This window comes from Aegilops tauschii, chromosome 1, assembly GCF_002575655.3.
Source record: "Aegilops tauschii subsp. strangulata cultivar AL8/78 chromosome 1, Aet v6.0, whole genome shotgun sequence".
Taxonomy (NCBI): domain Eukaryota; kingdom Viridiplantae; phylum Streptophyta; class Magnoliopsida; order Poales; family Poaceae; genus Aegilops; species Aegilops tauschii.
The window spans coordinates 406773916-406790077 of NC_053035.3; the positions used below are offsets into that span (position 1 = coordinate 406773916).

The 16162-nt window shown below is 48.4% G+C and overlaps 2 protein-coding genes and 1 pseudogene across 4 annotated transcripts; 1 reads left to right on the forward strand and 2 right to left on the reverse strand.

Moving 5' to 3' along the window:
- The first annotated feature begins 1441 nt into the window (after positions 1–1441).
- On the forward strand, positions 1442–3890 carry LOC109752171 (uncharacterized). Its single transcript, XM_020311055.4, has one exon. It carries the CDS (start codon positions 1813–1815, stop codon positions 3478–3480), a length of 1668 nt encoding a protein of 555 aa, XP_020166644.1. The 5' UTR covers positions 1442–1812; the 3' UTR covers positions 3481–3890.
- Positions 3891–5967: 2077 nt separating this feature from the next.
- On the reverse strand, positions 5968–7615 carry LOC109752172 (E3 ubiquitin-protein ligase SINA-like 10; annotated as a pseudogene).
- Positions 7616–8981: 1366 nt separating this feature from the next.
- Positions 8982–13790, reverse strand: LOC109752174 (uncharacterized). 3 transcript variants are annotated; one of them, XM_020311061.4, is made up of 6 exons: positions 13672–13790; positions 13260–13321; positions 12451–12991; positions 10151–10633; positions 9470–9982; positions 8982–9379 (listed from the first exon to the last, which is right to left on the reverse strand). In XM_020311061.4, exons 3-6 carry the CDS (start codon positions 12943–12945, stop codon positions 9299–9301), a joined length of 1572 nt encoding a protein of 523 aa, XP_020166650.1. In that variant the 5' UTR covers positions 12946–12991; positions 13260–13321; positions 13672–13790; the 3' UTR covers positions 8982–9298. The 3 variants fall into 3 exon arrangements, with proteins under 3 accessions (XP_020166650.1, XP_020166651.1, XP_045084021.1); XM_020311062.4 differs by having other exon boundaries at positions 13260–13324; positions 13672–13744; XM_045228086.2 differs by having other exon boundaries at positions 13260–13324; positions 13451–13678.
- Positions 13791–16162: the final 2372 nt, after the last annotated feature.

Below are 16162 nucleotides of genomic sequence, written 5' to 3' on the forward strand. Positions count from 1 at the left end.
CAGTCTTCCCTCCTTTTTTGATTGCCACAATCATCTTACATGTTGAACGAACGGAGAAGATTCCGTTCTTCTCCAAATTCCATGCCCAGAAATCAGCTATGGCCCTTGTGCAAATCGGTATTTGTAATATAGCGGAGGCGTCATATGGCAGGAAAACTTGCTCGATTAGCTGGGTATTCCAGTGTGCATTGCCCTCGCCTATCAGCTCCAACACTAGATGTGGTCGTCAGCAACTAAGGATACAATCGGCCTCGTATTTTCTTGTCTAGGGATCCAATTTGTCCACCAAATCTGAGAGGCATGATTGCCCAAGTCTGCCGCTAAGAAATTCACCTCTGGATAATACACTGCTTTGAGGATTCTTGCACTCAATGTATGAGGATTTTCAAGGATTGTACATGCTTGCCTTGCCAAGGTGCAAGGTTAAATATCTCAAAATCTCTAAAACCCATATACTTTGGCATGCTCATTGTATCCTAGGATACCCAATATGGCTTACGCTGATCATGGAAGTGAGTTGATTGCAAAGGCCTCTAGGTAGTTTAAAACAGGACATAGAATAAACTGGAATAGCTTGGGAAACCGATTTAACAAGTACCTCCTTACCAGCAGTTGATAAAAGTTTCTCCATCCACCCCTGAATTTTGTTCCACAACCTGTCTTTGAGGTATTTGAAAGCTCAATTTTTTGAGATTCCCACATCCGATGGTGTACCAATATTTCTCATTCAATTGTTCATTAGGAATCGTCAGTATATTTTTAATGACACTTCTAACATCTTCAGGGCACCCCTTACTGAAAAAAATAGATGACTTAACTTTGTTGATTCTCTGATCTGATGCCTTGGCATATGTTTCCAAAAGGAGAGACACTTCTTCAGCCCCCTCACTATTTGCTTTTAAAAAACAACAGGCTGTCATCTGGAAATAACAAATGGTTCATCGGTGGAGCCGATGAAGTCACTTGTATTCCGCCAAGACTGCATGACCGGACTCTGGATTTTAAAAGGCACGAAAGGCCCTGTGCTACGAGCAAAAAGAGGTACGGTGAAATCGGATCCCCTGACGGATACCCCGTGCTGGTTGAAATTCATCAAGTTTCTATCCATTAAAGAGCACTAAAAAAGAAACTGAGGTGACCATTCCCATCTGTGTGTGAATCCGAGCATTGGCCTGGATATTCATTGTACTATGTCCACCCATCTCTGTGTGAATCCGAGCTTCAACATAACGAGGCCTCAAATGGACAGCACTTTTTCTAACTGAGTGAGGTCCAAGAGAAAAAGAAACGGCCTGCCCGACGGCCCGGTGGCCACACACCGCCCGCCCACGACGGAGACGATCTTTACACAACACGGCCGCAAAGCGCAGCTAGACACGCACCCGGGCGGGCGGGTAGATTCGCCTCGCCGGGACACCCTCCCCCCCCCCCCCCCCCCCCTCTTCCTTTCTGGCGGTGGGGATGCGCGCTGACGTGGCGCTCTGTTTTTCCGGCACCAACAAAAACCTCGCGCACCTTGTGCCTCTCCCCGTTCCTACATTTCTCCCCCATCCCTTCCCCTCCTCCCACAATTCCCCACCCCTCGCCGCCGCCGCCGCCGCAACCACCACCTACCTCCACCCAATCTTTTCGCCGGCCGCCGTCTCCTGCCCTCCGTGTCCGCCCGCCCGCCCACCCGCCCATGTGCTTCGCGTTCGCCCCGCGCGGCGACGCGCGATGGTGGTGAGGTGGGTGGTTGCGTTTGCGCCGCGCCGGGGTGACCGCGACGGCGGAGACGGCGCGCGAGGGCGCAGCTAGGCGGACAAGGCGTGGATGGACGCCGATGATGCCGCCCGGAGCCGCAGAAGGATGGATCTGAACCTCTACCTCGGCCTCCCCCGCGCCCCGCGCCCGCGCCGCCCCGATCTCGGCTCCGACCTCGCCCTCGGCAATTCCATGCTCTCCTCCTCGCCTTCCTCCTCCGCCGCCTCCGCCGACGCCCCGCCGCCCGACCGGGACCCGGACCCGCTCCACCCGCCCTACTCCCCCACCCGCGCCGACCTGATGCGCCCGCCGCCCGAGCCCTACCACATCTCCGCCTCCGTCCTGCGCGCGCCCTACCGCCAGGCCGAGGAGGTTCCCATAACCGAGATCGCCCAAGAGTTCGGCTTCTCGCACCCGCCCCCGCCGCCCCCGCCACCGCCGCGGCCCAGCGAGCTGCTCGGCTGGGTCGACCGCCCGTCCTCCTCCACGGCCTCCTCCACCTTCCGCCCGGAGCGTTCCGAGCGCTACCGCCGCGCCATCTCCATGAATGGCCGCCAGCTGCGCTGCCTCCGTCCCAGGCGCTTCCGCTCAGACCTTCCTCCTCTCAGCTCCGAGGCCCCTAGCCCGGACAACGAGGCTGCACTGGAACCGCCGCAACAGCAGCCCGTGCAGGATGCCGTCGAGGAGAATAAGGTGATTGACAATGGTGCCATGGTGGGTGCCGAGGATGAGCCGGCCGACCGTGGGAAGAGCACTGCCATGTTTGAGTGCAACATCTGCTTTGAGATGGCCGACGACCCGGTGGTCACTTCTTGCGGCCATCTCTTCTGCTGGCCTTGTTTGTACCAGTGGCTGCATATTCATTCCACCCACAAGGAATGCCCTGTCTGCAAAGGTGAGGTCACTGAAGGAAACATTACTCCTATCTATGGGAGAGGGAATTCAACTTCTGATGTGGAGAAGAAAGTCGCAGACGATGGCAATGTGTCCAGTCCTAACATTCCCGCCAGGCCACATGGGAACCGGCTCGAGAGTTTTCGACAACAGTTCCATCATTTGCGCCCAATTTCTCGTAGGCTTGGCGAGGCGCACGGGATATTATCTTCTTGGAGACGCATTCTTGATCAGCAGATTATGACTAGCGCGAGTAGGTTTGAAGGGCCTCCAGAATCATCTGTCCAGGAGATGATAGATCATGCTCACCAGACTGGCCGTCTAAGCCGAATTACTACCAGGATGAGAGCAAGGAGGCTGCAAAGGGAAGCAGAAAATCCTACATTTGTTTCTTCTTCTACTCCAGAAAGCGGGCTGCCAGGAAGCAGCGCGCCAGATCCTCCTAGGCGTAGTTCAAGTCCACTTTCCTCGGAAGGAATTGATTTATTGCAACGCCTTACCCTTGTTGGCCTTGCAAATACGGAAAGGTTGGCAACTGCAGTGAGCGATCTTAGAAGAATATCCAGGCCAAGCCTCCGAGCATCAACTTCGTCAAATTTGCCAAATCATGAGCCGCCAGTTGATGGAATTCATGCTGCTGCAGCACCGTCTGCAGATCAAACTTCTAATTCAAGCACAATGGCTGTGATTCAGGAGGATGCTGCTTTTACTGAAAGCGTAGGAGAACCTAGCAATGCAGGGTCGTCAAGAACCCTGAGGAGGAGGGGAAGAAGCGACGCCTTAGGTTCATTGGATGTGGATGGTGGCGAAACACACCGGAACAAGAGAAGGCGGTTGAACTAAAGCTAAGAAGGCCGAACCGAGCATTGCAGAGGCTTCAGTATTGCTCCAGTTTTTACGGTTCGCTCTTCTCAATGAGCCCATTTTATCTCTTTGGGCACTCTATGCTGAGTGTGATCAAAAGTCTTCCTCTTCTGCTTGTTTAATAGGGTACTGTCTAGTTGTTTGTTTGTTTAGTTCCTCCCATGTTTAATTTATGCTATTACTTTAGACATGCATACCAAGGAAACCTGAGAGATTGTCATCAGATGAATTTTCCTTGATCGTAAAGCAGATGTGTACTATATGGGATCAACTTTTAGTGTCATAAATAATGCACCGTCACTTGAGTCTCGGTTGTAGATGGCTGAAGTGCACATGTTAAACTGAGCTGGTATTTAGTCCAATGGAGTGAATGAATGCCAAGAACCGAACTCTGTTGTCACTTTACTGAATGAATGCCGAATAACGGACTATGTTGTTGGTTTACTGGATGAATGCCAGGTAACGAACTCTGTTGTCGCTTTATTCTTTTTGCAGCTGATCTGTGGTTGTTCTTGCTACTGGGCAAAGAGGCATGTTAAGTCGCAATAAAGAAGTATTCCCTTTACTTCTATGATAATCTCATTTCCTGACTCAACACTACTATCTCTGTTCTTGGTTGATGTTTCCGATATGTTAAGTCGCAATAAAGAAGAAAAGCATTTCCTTTTGTGATATACAATCTCATCTCATGACTCAAAACACTACTATCTATGTTCAGGATCGTTTATTGGGTGATGTGGTCATGGATTTACGATCGATATTTGTGTGATTCAGTGCCCTTTTTCATGCTGGTTAGGGACGCTCTGCTGATCAATCTTCGCTGTCCAAAATTTTGCAACCAGTTTTAAATATTCAGGACGGTAGGCTTAGTCATGCGTTTATTTGATAAGCATTTGCATCGTCAGGTTCATTAATCTGTTGTGCAATGTCATCTCTGTTTTGGAGCAAGACTGGACACTGGCATTGGAATGATACACATTACCTGTGACCTGCTACGTATTGCTGTGCTTGTGATTCTCAGGGCTGGTGCCTTCATGGAGTTGAGCATTCTGTCCCGTTCAGCAGCCCCAGTGATCATATCCACAGGTGACCTAAAACATCCACCACCGGGTTAGTTTAGTACTCCCTAAACTAATATAAGAACGTTTAGATCACTAAAGTAGTAATCTAAACACTCTTATATTAGTTTACGGAGGGAGTAGAACTGATTCGATCACTTGCCAACGCCCCACAATATATGATCCTGTGCTTGTTGACATTCTGGCAGTACGGTCTACAGATGTCTGCTGTTTGGATCGCAGCCGGCTGTTGCAGCTGCACAGTTGCACAACCCTCATTTGAGTGCATGGTCGTATGTACTATGTATGATCATCCCTTATCTTGCTCCGGTCCTTTCACCTGCGGGGTGACATGACACGGCCACCAACCGTCCCACCTGCCGGCCAGGCAGATCGTCCCCGTCGCAGGCTTTCTGCTGCGCCCGCTTGGAATCCGGATCTTGCCTCGCTCGGCAGTGGGTCGCCGTGGACGGCACGCAGGCGGGCACAGGCAGCGCCACCGAACTCACTGCTGAGGCTGCAGTGCCGTCTGATTCGCCCACGCGGTCGTCAGAGGCAATGTGGCGAGGTAATAGCACCCCAGGTCCTTATACTTGCATGTCAGGTGATGGTTTAGTCCTTGTAGTTGTAAAAGTAGATTATTTCATCCCTGAACTTGCAACGGAGGTGCAAATTTAGTCCTAGACCAATCACAGCTCGCCAACTGGATACCAAGTGGCCTGGCTGGTCAGCGCGCGGCATTTTGCACTTAACCCCCTGCCTTCTTGCCTTATCAACCCGCAGTGCACCACCAAATGGCACCTGAATAAATGTTGTCTCCCCTGGTACAGTAATAACAGCTAGTATAATAATACGATTCACCAAATGCATATTTCACTCTGCATACTCTGCTGCAGGTTATAAAAAGTGAGAACATATTCTGGTGTAGGTTCTTCCAGTTAACTTCAATTGGGCACAACTGAAATTAACTCAGATAAAATACAAAGCAGCAGCTGAATTTACTATTACTGCTGAGGCCACTTGTTCAGAACAAAGGGTGAAGCATTCCTACCCTTGCTTAGCTATATTACTGCTGCCCCTGCTTACCTGCATTGCTGCTCAATAATCCTTCCCTTGCATAGCTGCATTACTAGTGTACTAAATTAAAATTATCTAGTACTGAACCAGATCATGCATAGTTATCATCCATAACATGCAGCAGATCAGATGCATACTTGACTGCATCCTCTGCCCCGGTGTGCCCGGCGCGGAGGATCACTACAACCTGATACATACATACATACATACATACATACATACATACATACATACAGTACAGTAAAAGCAGCTAGAACAAAACGATCCACAAAATGTATACATACTCTGCTGGGGGTTATGGAAAAAGAGAATATGCTCTGGGTGCAGGATCTTCAAATTAACTTCAATTGGTTGCACTTGATTCAGATCAAATACAAACCAGTAGCCGCATTACTAGTACTTACGCCACTTGTTCAGAACATTCCTAACCTTGCTTAGCTGCATTGCTACCGATGAGAAGCCATGTAGCTTGACAAGCCCACACAATTCATAATCTCATACGTACTAATAATCCATAGCTGAGCTGCACTAGTACTGAATTATAACTGTTCACCATACTACTAACTGCTATTGCATCAAACTAGTTAACCATCAGAAGCATCTAACTTAAGGTGCAGATAATCAAACGCATACTTCAGTCACTGCATCCTCCTCGGCATCCTGGCCTGTGTTGTGGCGGACTTGGGAGCGCCGCCGGTGCCGGCAGGTCGGATCAGATCGATCCGGAGGCTGAGCGTGAGCGTGTCGCCGGAGATCAGCTCATGAGGCACCGCCAAGCTCATGTCGCCGGGGCGCCGGTGGACAGCGAGCTGCTGCTCACTGCCGAGGCCATGAGGACCAGGTTGTCCTTGCCGTCGCCCGCCAGGCGCTCCACGGAGAGCTTGCACCGGAACCGGGGCGCCGCCGCGGCCTCGCCGTCCGGCCTGACGCAGAGCAGAGACACGGCGGTGGCCGCGCCGAGCGGGCCCAGGGACACGAGGAACAGGCTGCGGTCCTCGTCCCCGACGAGCGCGTGCCAGCGGTGCGACAGGGAGAAGCTGAGGTTCCAGGCCCGGCCGTAGCGGATCGTCACGGCGGGGCGCTGTTGGCCGGCGGCGAAGTGGCCGAGGAGCGTCGCGCGGGAGCCCACGAAGGCGCAGCCGGGCTCCGGGCAGGAGCAGGGCGCGCACCGGCACGCGCGCTGGTGGTCCGCGGTGTTATGGTACACCAGGTAGCGCTCGCAGCCGAACACCTTGTAGGGGCAGGGCACCTTGACGGCACCGACCACGACGTCCAGCTCGCCGCAGTGGGCGCTGGCGCGGCTGCAGAGTGCGGCGTGGCCGGCGCGGCAGAAGCAGCACACCACGTGCCCGGTGGCCTCGCACTGCGACCACAAACGCAATAAACCACCCCCAAATCATCCATCAGCTTCCTCTCAAATTTCTTCCTCGTGCTTGCAAAGAAATTCTTCCTCTCAAAATGTGAGATGGAAAGAGGGTTTTCTTGGTTCTTCCAGAAAAATTTTCAACTCCCATAATTCTGCTTGCAAGAAGATAGGGAAAACATGACGAATTTCTTCCACATAAATACACTAGATGTGTATTAATCTAGCTACGCAGAGAAATCCTCTCACGGCCCGGCCGCATCAAATCAAAAAGTGAGATGGAACGAGTGTTTTTTGGTTCTTCCAAACTAATTGGCAAACAAACAGAGTGATGGATCTCTCTGGTGAGAAAATACAAGAGGAGAGGAGGAATCACCTTGACGGGGGGCTTGAGGGGGAGGAGGCAGGCCTGGCAGTGGAGCAGCGCCACGTCCATCCTCACGTCGATCTGCGCCGGCGCCATGGCTTCCGCCGCCGCCGCAGCAGCACCTCCGTCCTGCTCCTGCATCATCATCACCTCTCCTTCCTCCGACTCCGGCTTCGCCTCCTCCACACTCTCTTGCCGCAGCTCTCCGCACCCTCTATTGTTATTATTTCTGGTTGCAGCGCGCGCGTGTGTGTGTTAGGTGATGATGCAGTAAAACTGCCGCGCGCTGTGCTGTGCAGGTGCAGCCTTGGTTCCTCCGTTGAATCTTATTACTGTTCGAGAGTGGCGTCTGTTTTGTGTGTGCTCCAACAATTGTTGCACACTTTAGCCGATGGAAGGAATCCGACTTCGTCGATCACACCCTTTTGAGTGCATGCGGAGGTGACTTGGGGACTACAGCAAGCGCTAGATCACATTCCCTGACGAGGTTCAAATCCCGGTGGCGTTTCGGTTGGGACGTCCATCAGCGCGCAGCCTTCACCATTCCTGCACGCAGCCTTCACCAATTCCGCCGCCCTCACCCACGTGCCGCGCGGCTCTCCTCTCCTCCTCCTGATCCGAGCAGCGCGAACCGTCTGCGGCGGGCGGTCGGTGGGCTCGCCCAAGCATGAATGCACGACGGTCAGCGTCCTACCCCAGCTGGACGAATAAATCTAATTTTTCATCCGGCAAAAGGGATCACTTTGGCTAAGCCCTTAAGTATTATAGATGGACTTCTGTGGAAAGATTTGGATTGAATTTGGTTTTTAAATTAAATTTAGATAGAATAAAAAGGAAAAAAAGGAAACAAAAAAGAAAGAGATACTATGAGCCCTCCGCCCCACGCATCTAACCAACTCATGTGGTTCACTGGCTCCGAGGACATCACCCTTAGAGTTATATTCAGTCGATCCGGCATGCGAGTCCATTGTCGCCAATGAGCCCCCGCGTCCCCTTTTGCCACTGTGAGCTTCGCCTCGACCCCATCTTCTCCATCACCCTTTATGTTTCACCAGGACGCTCCAGATCAAGCCAACAACCGATGCCCCGAAGGAAAACAACCCCCACAGCTTGCCACCGCCACCAGAGGACGCGCCGGAGAAGCCGAGGACAATAGTCTTCAGAGCTCTAGAGCAACAAATTATGCAGTTTTCTAGCAGCAGTTAGTTCGCTGCCCTCGTTTCCCAGTTCGGCAGATTCACCTAAACCCGGGTAAACATCGGGCCAAGCTTGTAAAAGCCCAACCTTCATTTCTCGAGCCCGACCCAGCCCAAGGTCCGAAATACTCACTGTTTTCAAGCCTGAGCTCAACCCAAAATCAAGCCCGAAGCCCAAAAGCCCAGCCCAAAAGGCAGAAAAAGAGAGCTCAAGCCTGGCCTAAACTACCTTCCGGGCTGCAAAACAAGGCCCAAGCCTAGCCCGAATGTCAGGCCCAGCCCAGCCCGGGTTGTCCATGCCCGAGTACCGAGGTATTTTCTGCGTTTGAAACGGGCAGTATTTGATCCAAGCAGCACACACAAACGCTTGCCAAATAGGCTCGCAAATCACAAGATAAGTGGGTGATACACAGTCACAGTAGCGCCAATATTTCTCATCCGCCTAAATTATTGTTCTATCCACCATCGCAGCATCGGTATTTCAGTTAAACAGTCATCTCCACGACAATCACTAGTGTTAACAAGGGAAGCGAACTGAACTCTTCCGGAAGATGTGCAAAAACGCCGAGCAGCACAGCACGTAAGATATTCCAGGCTCCTCGGTGCCCAAAACAAGGCTGAAAACACAAATACGCTTGTCCAGTAGGTACTCGTCGAGAAAGAAAAGAGCAGAAGGGGGTCGACGAGGCAAAAGGGATGCCACGTGGAGTGCAGGACACTTGGTGGCAGGTCTCTACTAGGGCGAGGAGAAGCTGAACTGGATTCCCGTCTTCCCGCTGTCGTGCTGGGATTGCTTCAGAATGTAGCAGTAGTTCACCTGAAACAAATGCAGTAAAACAAGTTTGTTAGTCAGGAGGCAGGCACAGCACATGATCTGTAATTTGGTGCAAAGGAAAATGAAACATACCTCGACCCGGAACAGTTTAGTTGGCAAAATAATGCCGACCCCAGCAGTGCTCCTAAACGAACGACGGAATTCATCAAGCGAGAAGTTCTTGTACTGGCCCTCCGACAGTTTCGCAAGATTCCCAGCGGTGAGAAACGCGTGACCATGTATTCCAGCGTCTCTAAGCACCTTCAGAGGCAGGTCAAAGGAAAGGTCAGCAAAGGCGGAAACAGCAAGATCGCCACCCAAGTAATCCCTCCCTGGAACAGCAGGAGAACCATCTTCCGACTCGCCGGGGACAAGCCTCCGTGGTTCTGTTGGGCCAACTCCTCTTGTTCTGAAACCGAGCAAGGATGATATTCCACCCAGGCTGCAAACTGGAGAATTGTGACCTCCCAGGTTAAATCTATCAGTCACAGGTGTAGACGAATTCATAAATCCTCTTGCCAGTGGTAAAATAACACCCGCTCCTACACCAACATTGAGAGCAGCGTTCCAGAATCCAAAAGGCACGGCAGCACGGACATCAAACTCCTGAAGCAAAGTCAAAAGCACCATATTGTAAGATAATAATAATGAGAATGGATGTGACAAGTATACTTCTCCATTATTGTGAGGAACCATGAAAAGGAAAGGAGAAATAATAAATAGATTGGTGCTAAAGAAATCATGAAAAGGGGGACAGAAAAGCTGAAAACAGACCTGGCGAAAAAATTTCAATCCTTTGTTATCCCAAAGACCACCAACTTGAGAGGATGAGAGAAATGCATATCCTTTTGTTGGCCTGATATGTGAATCCCTTTGATCAATCTTGTATGTGTATTTCAATGCAGATAGAAGGTTATGCCCTAACTGCCTTCTTATGGACGTTGACGCGAGGCGTGACGGATCAGTCAAGGAACGCCATGTAAGGTTGTAAGATAAATCGTGGTGCCTGGTTGAAAGCAAACCCAATGAAAGACCAAGTAGGCGCTCCTTGTATGATGAGAACTTCATCCAATCTTGTGACAGCAATGAAGCCCGAGCCATCAAGGGTGTTGGTATTGATTTAAATCTTGGCAGCGAGACTCCTACGCCAACCTCTGTTGTTTGGTCGAAACCATATGCAACTGAAGCATCCCAGATGTCTGCATAGCCAGCCAAATTCTTCCACTTAACAGCCCCTTCCACTGACCATGCTTTTGCCTACAAAAGCAACACACTCACGCATCAGATGTGATAACCTATGAAATAGTAGTGGAGATTGCCATGCAGTAAAAACAACAGTGTTTTTTTCCTGCCCTTATGATGCCGACAATATAGGTTCGGTAACATCATGACCTATAAAGTTATATTTATACTAAAGTATTTGTATTCAGTATAGGGTAAAGGTAATTACCAAAGTACTCCCTCTGTAAAGAAATATAAGAGTGTTTAGATCACTACTTTAGTGATCTAAACGCGCTCTTATACTTCTTTACGGAGGGAGTACTTCTGAACAGAACAATTATTTTAACAAAACACATGACAATGCGTTCACTTTTTAACAAAACACATACACCCAAACTATATTTTGATTAGAGCACAATGAAACCTACACTGAACCTTAGTAAATGCAGCTTTTTGTTCCATACTAAAAAAGCAACTGTTAAAAACGTTGAAACATTAGTACAGTATTATTTTTTGAGCTAGTTGAAACTTGAAAACATCGGTAGAACGTGCTTGAAGATCAAACAAACAAGGTAATCTATAGTTGTGAAAGTTGCATGTTGAACACCGATAACTGAACTCATAGCTTGACTCACAAAGTTGCCCTCTTAATCAGACAAATAAATATCTTTTTTTTTGTTTATGTATCACACTATTCGGACCAGATAGTGTCATGGATTAAGTCTTAAACTATAAAATTAGTTATCAGTTGCCAGGTCAATTTTCTTATGGGCGGCTAAACATACTCACTGTATATCAGTTGATCAAGATTGACTCGCATTCATAGATTGAAGAATTTGATGGATAACATCAACATACAAGCTACCAGCTGGGAGGAACAAAATGTAACTGATAACATGAATGACTAAATCAGTTTTTCATAAACATGTTCAGTATACTAATTAGGATGATTTTAAGGTCAAATATAAATATGAACATGTACATTCTCTCTCAGGCTTTGCTTGGAGAATACAAAAGTAGGTGAGCTCACGAGCACCCAAGACCTACACCATATCCCCATTGTCTATTCCTGCTGTTACCTTGGTTGTGGAGGGCCACAAAATTCAGTCCAAGAAAGAGTGATGTGTACTATAGTACTATAGTATGTAGGATGTAGAAAGCTTAATTTTTGTCAGTAAACATTATTGTGCGTCCATCAGGGGTCCATGTATTTACCCAAATATTAAAGTATATTTTTATTCTCAAGCTTGAGATTTTCCATGTTATAATATAAATAATTTACTAGCATTCCCACACTGATATAAAAAAATTGCATACCTTTTGCTTCTTCATGTTTTCATTGTCCAACAATCGAATAGTACAGTTTAGCTCTAATGAGTTGAGATCGATTATCACTTTATCAGCTAAGATGATGTCCAAGGACAATCTAAGTGTTCCAGATTTTCCTTCTTACTTAAAGAACTCTATGTGTTCCATTGCTTCACTTATGCAAACCTAAAGTCTACCATGTGGCTACATACTGATTGTAAAGCTAATACAGTAGGTGCTGCTTGTGCATAGCAATTTACTTGCTACTGTTTTAGTTACAGGCTTACAGTTGCAGGGATACAATCTCCACTACTGATGTGCGTCCAACTAGCAGGAACTCATGATGATTAATGAATCACAATACCAATCTAATCATAAGAAAACATTAGGAAAGATGACCAACTACTCTAACAATGGGTTAACTATGAATCTATATCTCAATCCAAGCCCAATGGTACAAACAAGTGTTGCTCCAGGTCTCTAGCTACAAGCAATGTGATCATCCAGCGGAGTCACCAACAAATCGAACCAAGTGGGGAGTGCACCTCGGGCTTGGAGTAGACGCCGGCGTTGCCGCTGAGGGGGATGGCGGGCTCGACGACCTCGATGACGACGTTGGTGGTGCCGGGCAGCTCGGGCGGGCCGGCATCAAGCGTGATGTTGACGGCCTCGAACACGTCAAGCCCGCGGAGCCGCGCGCTGGCGTCGGCAGCGGCGCTCAGCAGGTCCTGCACGGTGGTGGCGGAGCGGAGGAGGTCGGCGACCTCCGCCTCGATGAGCTCGTCCCGCGTCTTGGCGTTGCCCCTGATGATGACGTCGTGGACGCGGATCCCCACGGGGTCCGTGGAGAGCCTCCGAAACACGGACTGCACCTTCTCCCGCACGAGGGCCGCGGCCGCCGGCTCGTCCAGCTCCTCCTCGTCCTCGTACTCGTCCTCCTCCTCGGCGACTTCTCCATCAGCGCCAGCCCAGGGCTCGGGGACGCGGCTCCCGGCGTCCTTAGGGTTTTGGTCGGCGGCGGGGTCGGCGGCGTTGGCCATAGCTGGGGTTTGGAGGAAGAGGAGAGAGCCTTCTGATGTTATGGAACTACATACACAATAATTACATAATTAGGCATCAATCATTCCTACAAAAATATGAATCAACAAGTTACACATTCAAGCAAGCATCAAAAAGAACATCTCTACAACTATCAGACCATCCAAGTATCAACAGAACATCTGTACAACTATGTAACAAATCATGTCTACTTGATCTGATGTAACAAATCTGACCATCACAAAAATCAAAAGAACATCTCTACACCATCAGACCATCACAAGCATAACAGAGCAATGGTGTTTTCTTCAGTTACCTTTGATCTGGCTGCTATGCTCCGATCCACTGACCTTCAGATCCGCTGACCAATCCACTAACCTGCTGTCCATCAAAAGGAAAAATAAATGAGCATACTGACACATACGTGGCGAGTAGAAGGGATTGGGGATTTAGGGTTTCTGTATGGGGTTAGGGATTGGGATAGGGAAGATGGCTATGGGGGGCTACAGGAAGAAGCGGCCAGGGGGAGGCTCCCGTGACATCCGGCGATGGAGGGGCGCCGCGCTGATGGCAAAAGCGAGCGGCCATGGGCGGCGGACGGCGGGACAAGCGGGGAGGTGGGCCGGCGGGGTGATGCGAGGCAGCAGGACTATGCCGCATGCGGGGGAGGAGTGGATCTGTCGGCCGGAGAGAACGGAGAAGAAGGACAAGTGCGGAGAGGGGCTGACCTGCGCCGCCGGAAGCTCTGCGTCGCGGCCCTGTTCGCCTCTTCCTATCGTGCTTACCAAGCTGAGGACAAGCGGGATGGGCTGTCTGGGCCGGAACCCCAATATATATATATGGTCTTGTATTCTCGGTTATTTCCATGTCTCCTTCTTCTTACTCTACAAGTCTTCACCGTGCGTGCTTTCCTTTTATTTCCTCAATTCCTCCTTTTTCTTATTTTCCCTCTGTTCTTATTTATTGGTGTAATTTACGTGCATTTGGCATTTTATCTTCCATATGGATTTTAGTGTATAATTCGTTTTACCTTTTTTTGCATATGTTTTTAGCTTTTTTTGGTTGGTGGCTTGTTTCAGCCTTTTTGTATGCTCTAGCTATAATCATCAAATATTTATCACGTAATGTTCAAAAAACAATATTTGTCACTAAAAAAGCTAATGACACGTTTTTTTTGTTGCATAGTAGTAGCACTTGTCTTATTAATATAATAAAGATCAAGGTACAAGCCATATATACAATGACCTTTTTCTTTGCGGGAACACGTATAGATCGACCTGACAAAACTGAAAAAGACAACATAATTGTGTTAAGAAAAAAGACTGCGGAACCCTATTCTTTGCGTTTAGAACCATTAGTCAAGAAAGAAACTTACAATCAAAACCAAAAAATCACATGAGTTTAACGCCAACTATCAGCTGCCTCCAGCAACACAACAGCAGCCACCAAAGAAAAATGTAACGGATCACCTCTTTCCGCTAATAGTCACCTTTAATGGTTCTACTTATTATTTTGTATTGGTACACAAAAAATTGTTTCTGTTCTGTTTTTCTACATACAGATTTTGATGTTTGGAGATTAAAATCATCCTATACTGGCTAGGAAAATAGTGCCGGATTAAAACTACATCACATATATGTATGTTTTATCTAGAAAAAAATAATCTGTTTTTCTTTCTATATTAAAACTTCTAGTTATGTTATTTTTCAGCGAGACCTTTGCCTAAAGGAGAATTGGATGCAAAATATATTTGAACCATATTTTTATTTATTTTTAGATGAGCATCAAGGTTTTTTTTGCATGGTAATATGTGTCTCATTCATATCATAAAGGTTAAAGTACAAGTCACATAAAGACCAACATGACAAAACTAAAAAGATAGCAGAACGTCTCCGAGCTTGACACCAACACCCATCACCTGCCTCCGGCACCACCATAGTAGCCACCGAAAGAGAAAATGACGGATCACCTTCTCACCCCGAGTTCGAGGCGGCTCCATCACTGATATGCAGCTTTGCGGACCTCCAAGGTGGCTCGCCAAAGACAAAACCATTACCGTTGCAACACACAATCGAACTCCAGATCTGACACCCTCGCATGACTAAGACGTCGGAGGAGGAAACTATACCTGCCATCTACAAACCACGAGTCTAGCACACGTTCTGTCTTTCAGATGTGGTCGATGCAGACCACAATCTGCATCCGCTTTTCGACTACCTCCCAAGCTTCGCAACGGTGAAGCTCGAGGACACATGTCCACCACAAGGATGCCGCCACCGCCATTACATCCCCGCTCGATCTTGTGGTAATTATTGTCGCGGATTTGTACGTGTATAATACTATGTACAGCTCCTAAATAATTGGCACAACTGATTATTATTTTGGACTTAAGGGTTTCCCTCAATTTCACTGCTGAAACTGATAAATGCAAGGTTACACGAAATTCAAATTCCCATGGCCCGAAGACCACTACTCCCATGCAAAAACCTCGACCTCATTACAGGTTCTTATCTCCTGGACAACTATCAAAAACACCTCTCATGCAGAAATAACAACCATACACCAGTAATATTAAAAAAACCACACACCAGTACATCCATACAAAACGTTATTGAAAACACTAACGTCGTGTGGCAACATTGTAACTTGCCCACACGTCTGGATCATCGTCCAGTTAAGTTTGTACGGATCTTGACACATCGAGGCAGTTTTCATGTGCCACGTAGGACAAGGCCGGTGTGTGGGCGTTGGAGAGGTCGTCCAGACGCCTCACAGCACGCAGCCAGCTGCGCTGTATGGACGAACTAGTTTCTGCCCACACAGCCACCATCTAGTTCACGCGCGTGTGGGTGAACTGTTTTTCGCCCACACGACAGTCGTACGTTGTTGGATAGCAACTAGGTAAACACACATGGCAACTATGATTCGTTTGCTAGACGGCAACTGCAGTTGCGCGTACGTGACAATTAGGTAAACATACATGACAACTGTGATTAACCACACGTGGCAACTAGGTAAACACACATGGCAACTATTGTTTAACCATATGTGGCAAGTAGTTAATCACACATGACAACTATGGTTTGATTACACGCGGCAACTATCATAAATTAGACATGGCAACTATAGTTAACCAAAACAGAGAGAGTTACCATGCTTTTATAACCATATTTACCATCCCGGATAACTACATCTGCCATCCCGGATGACAACTAAATC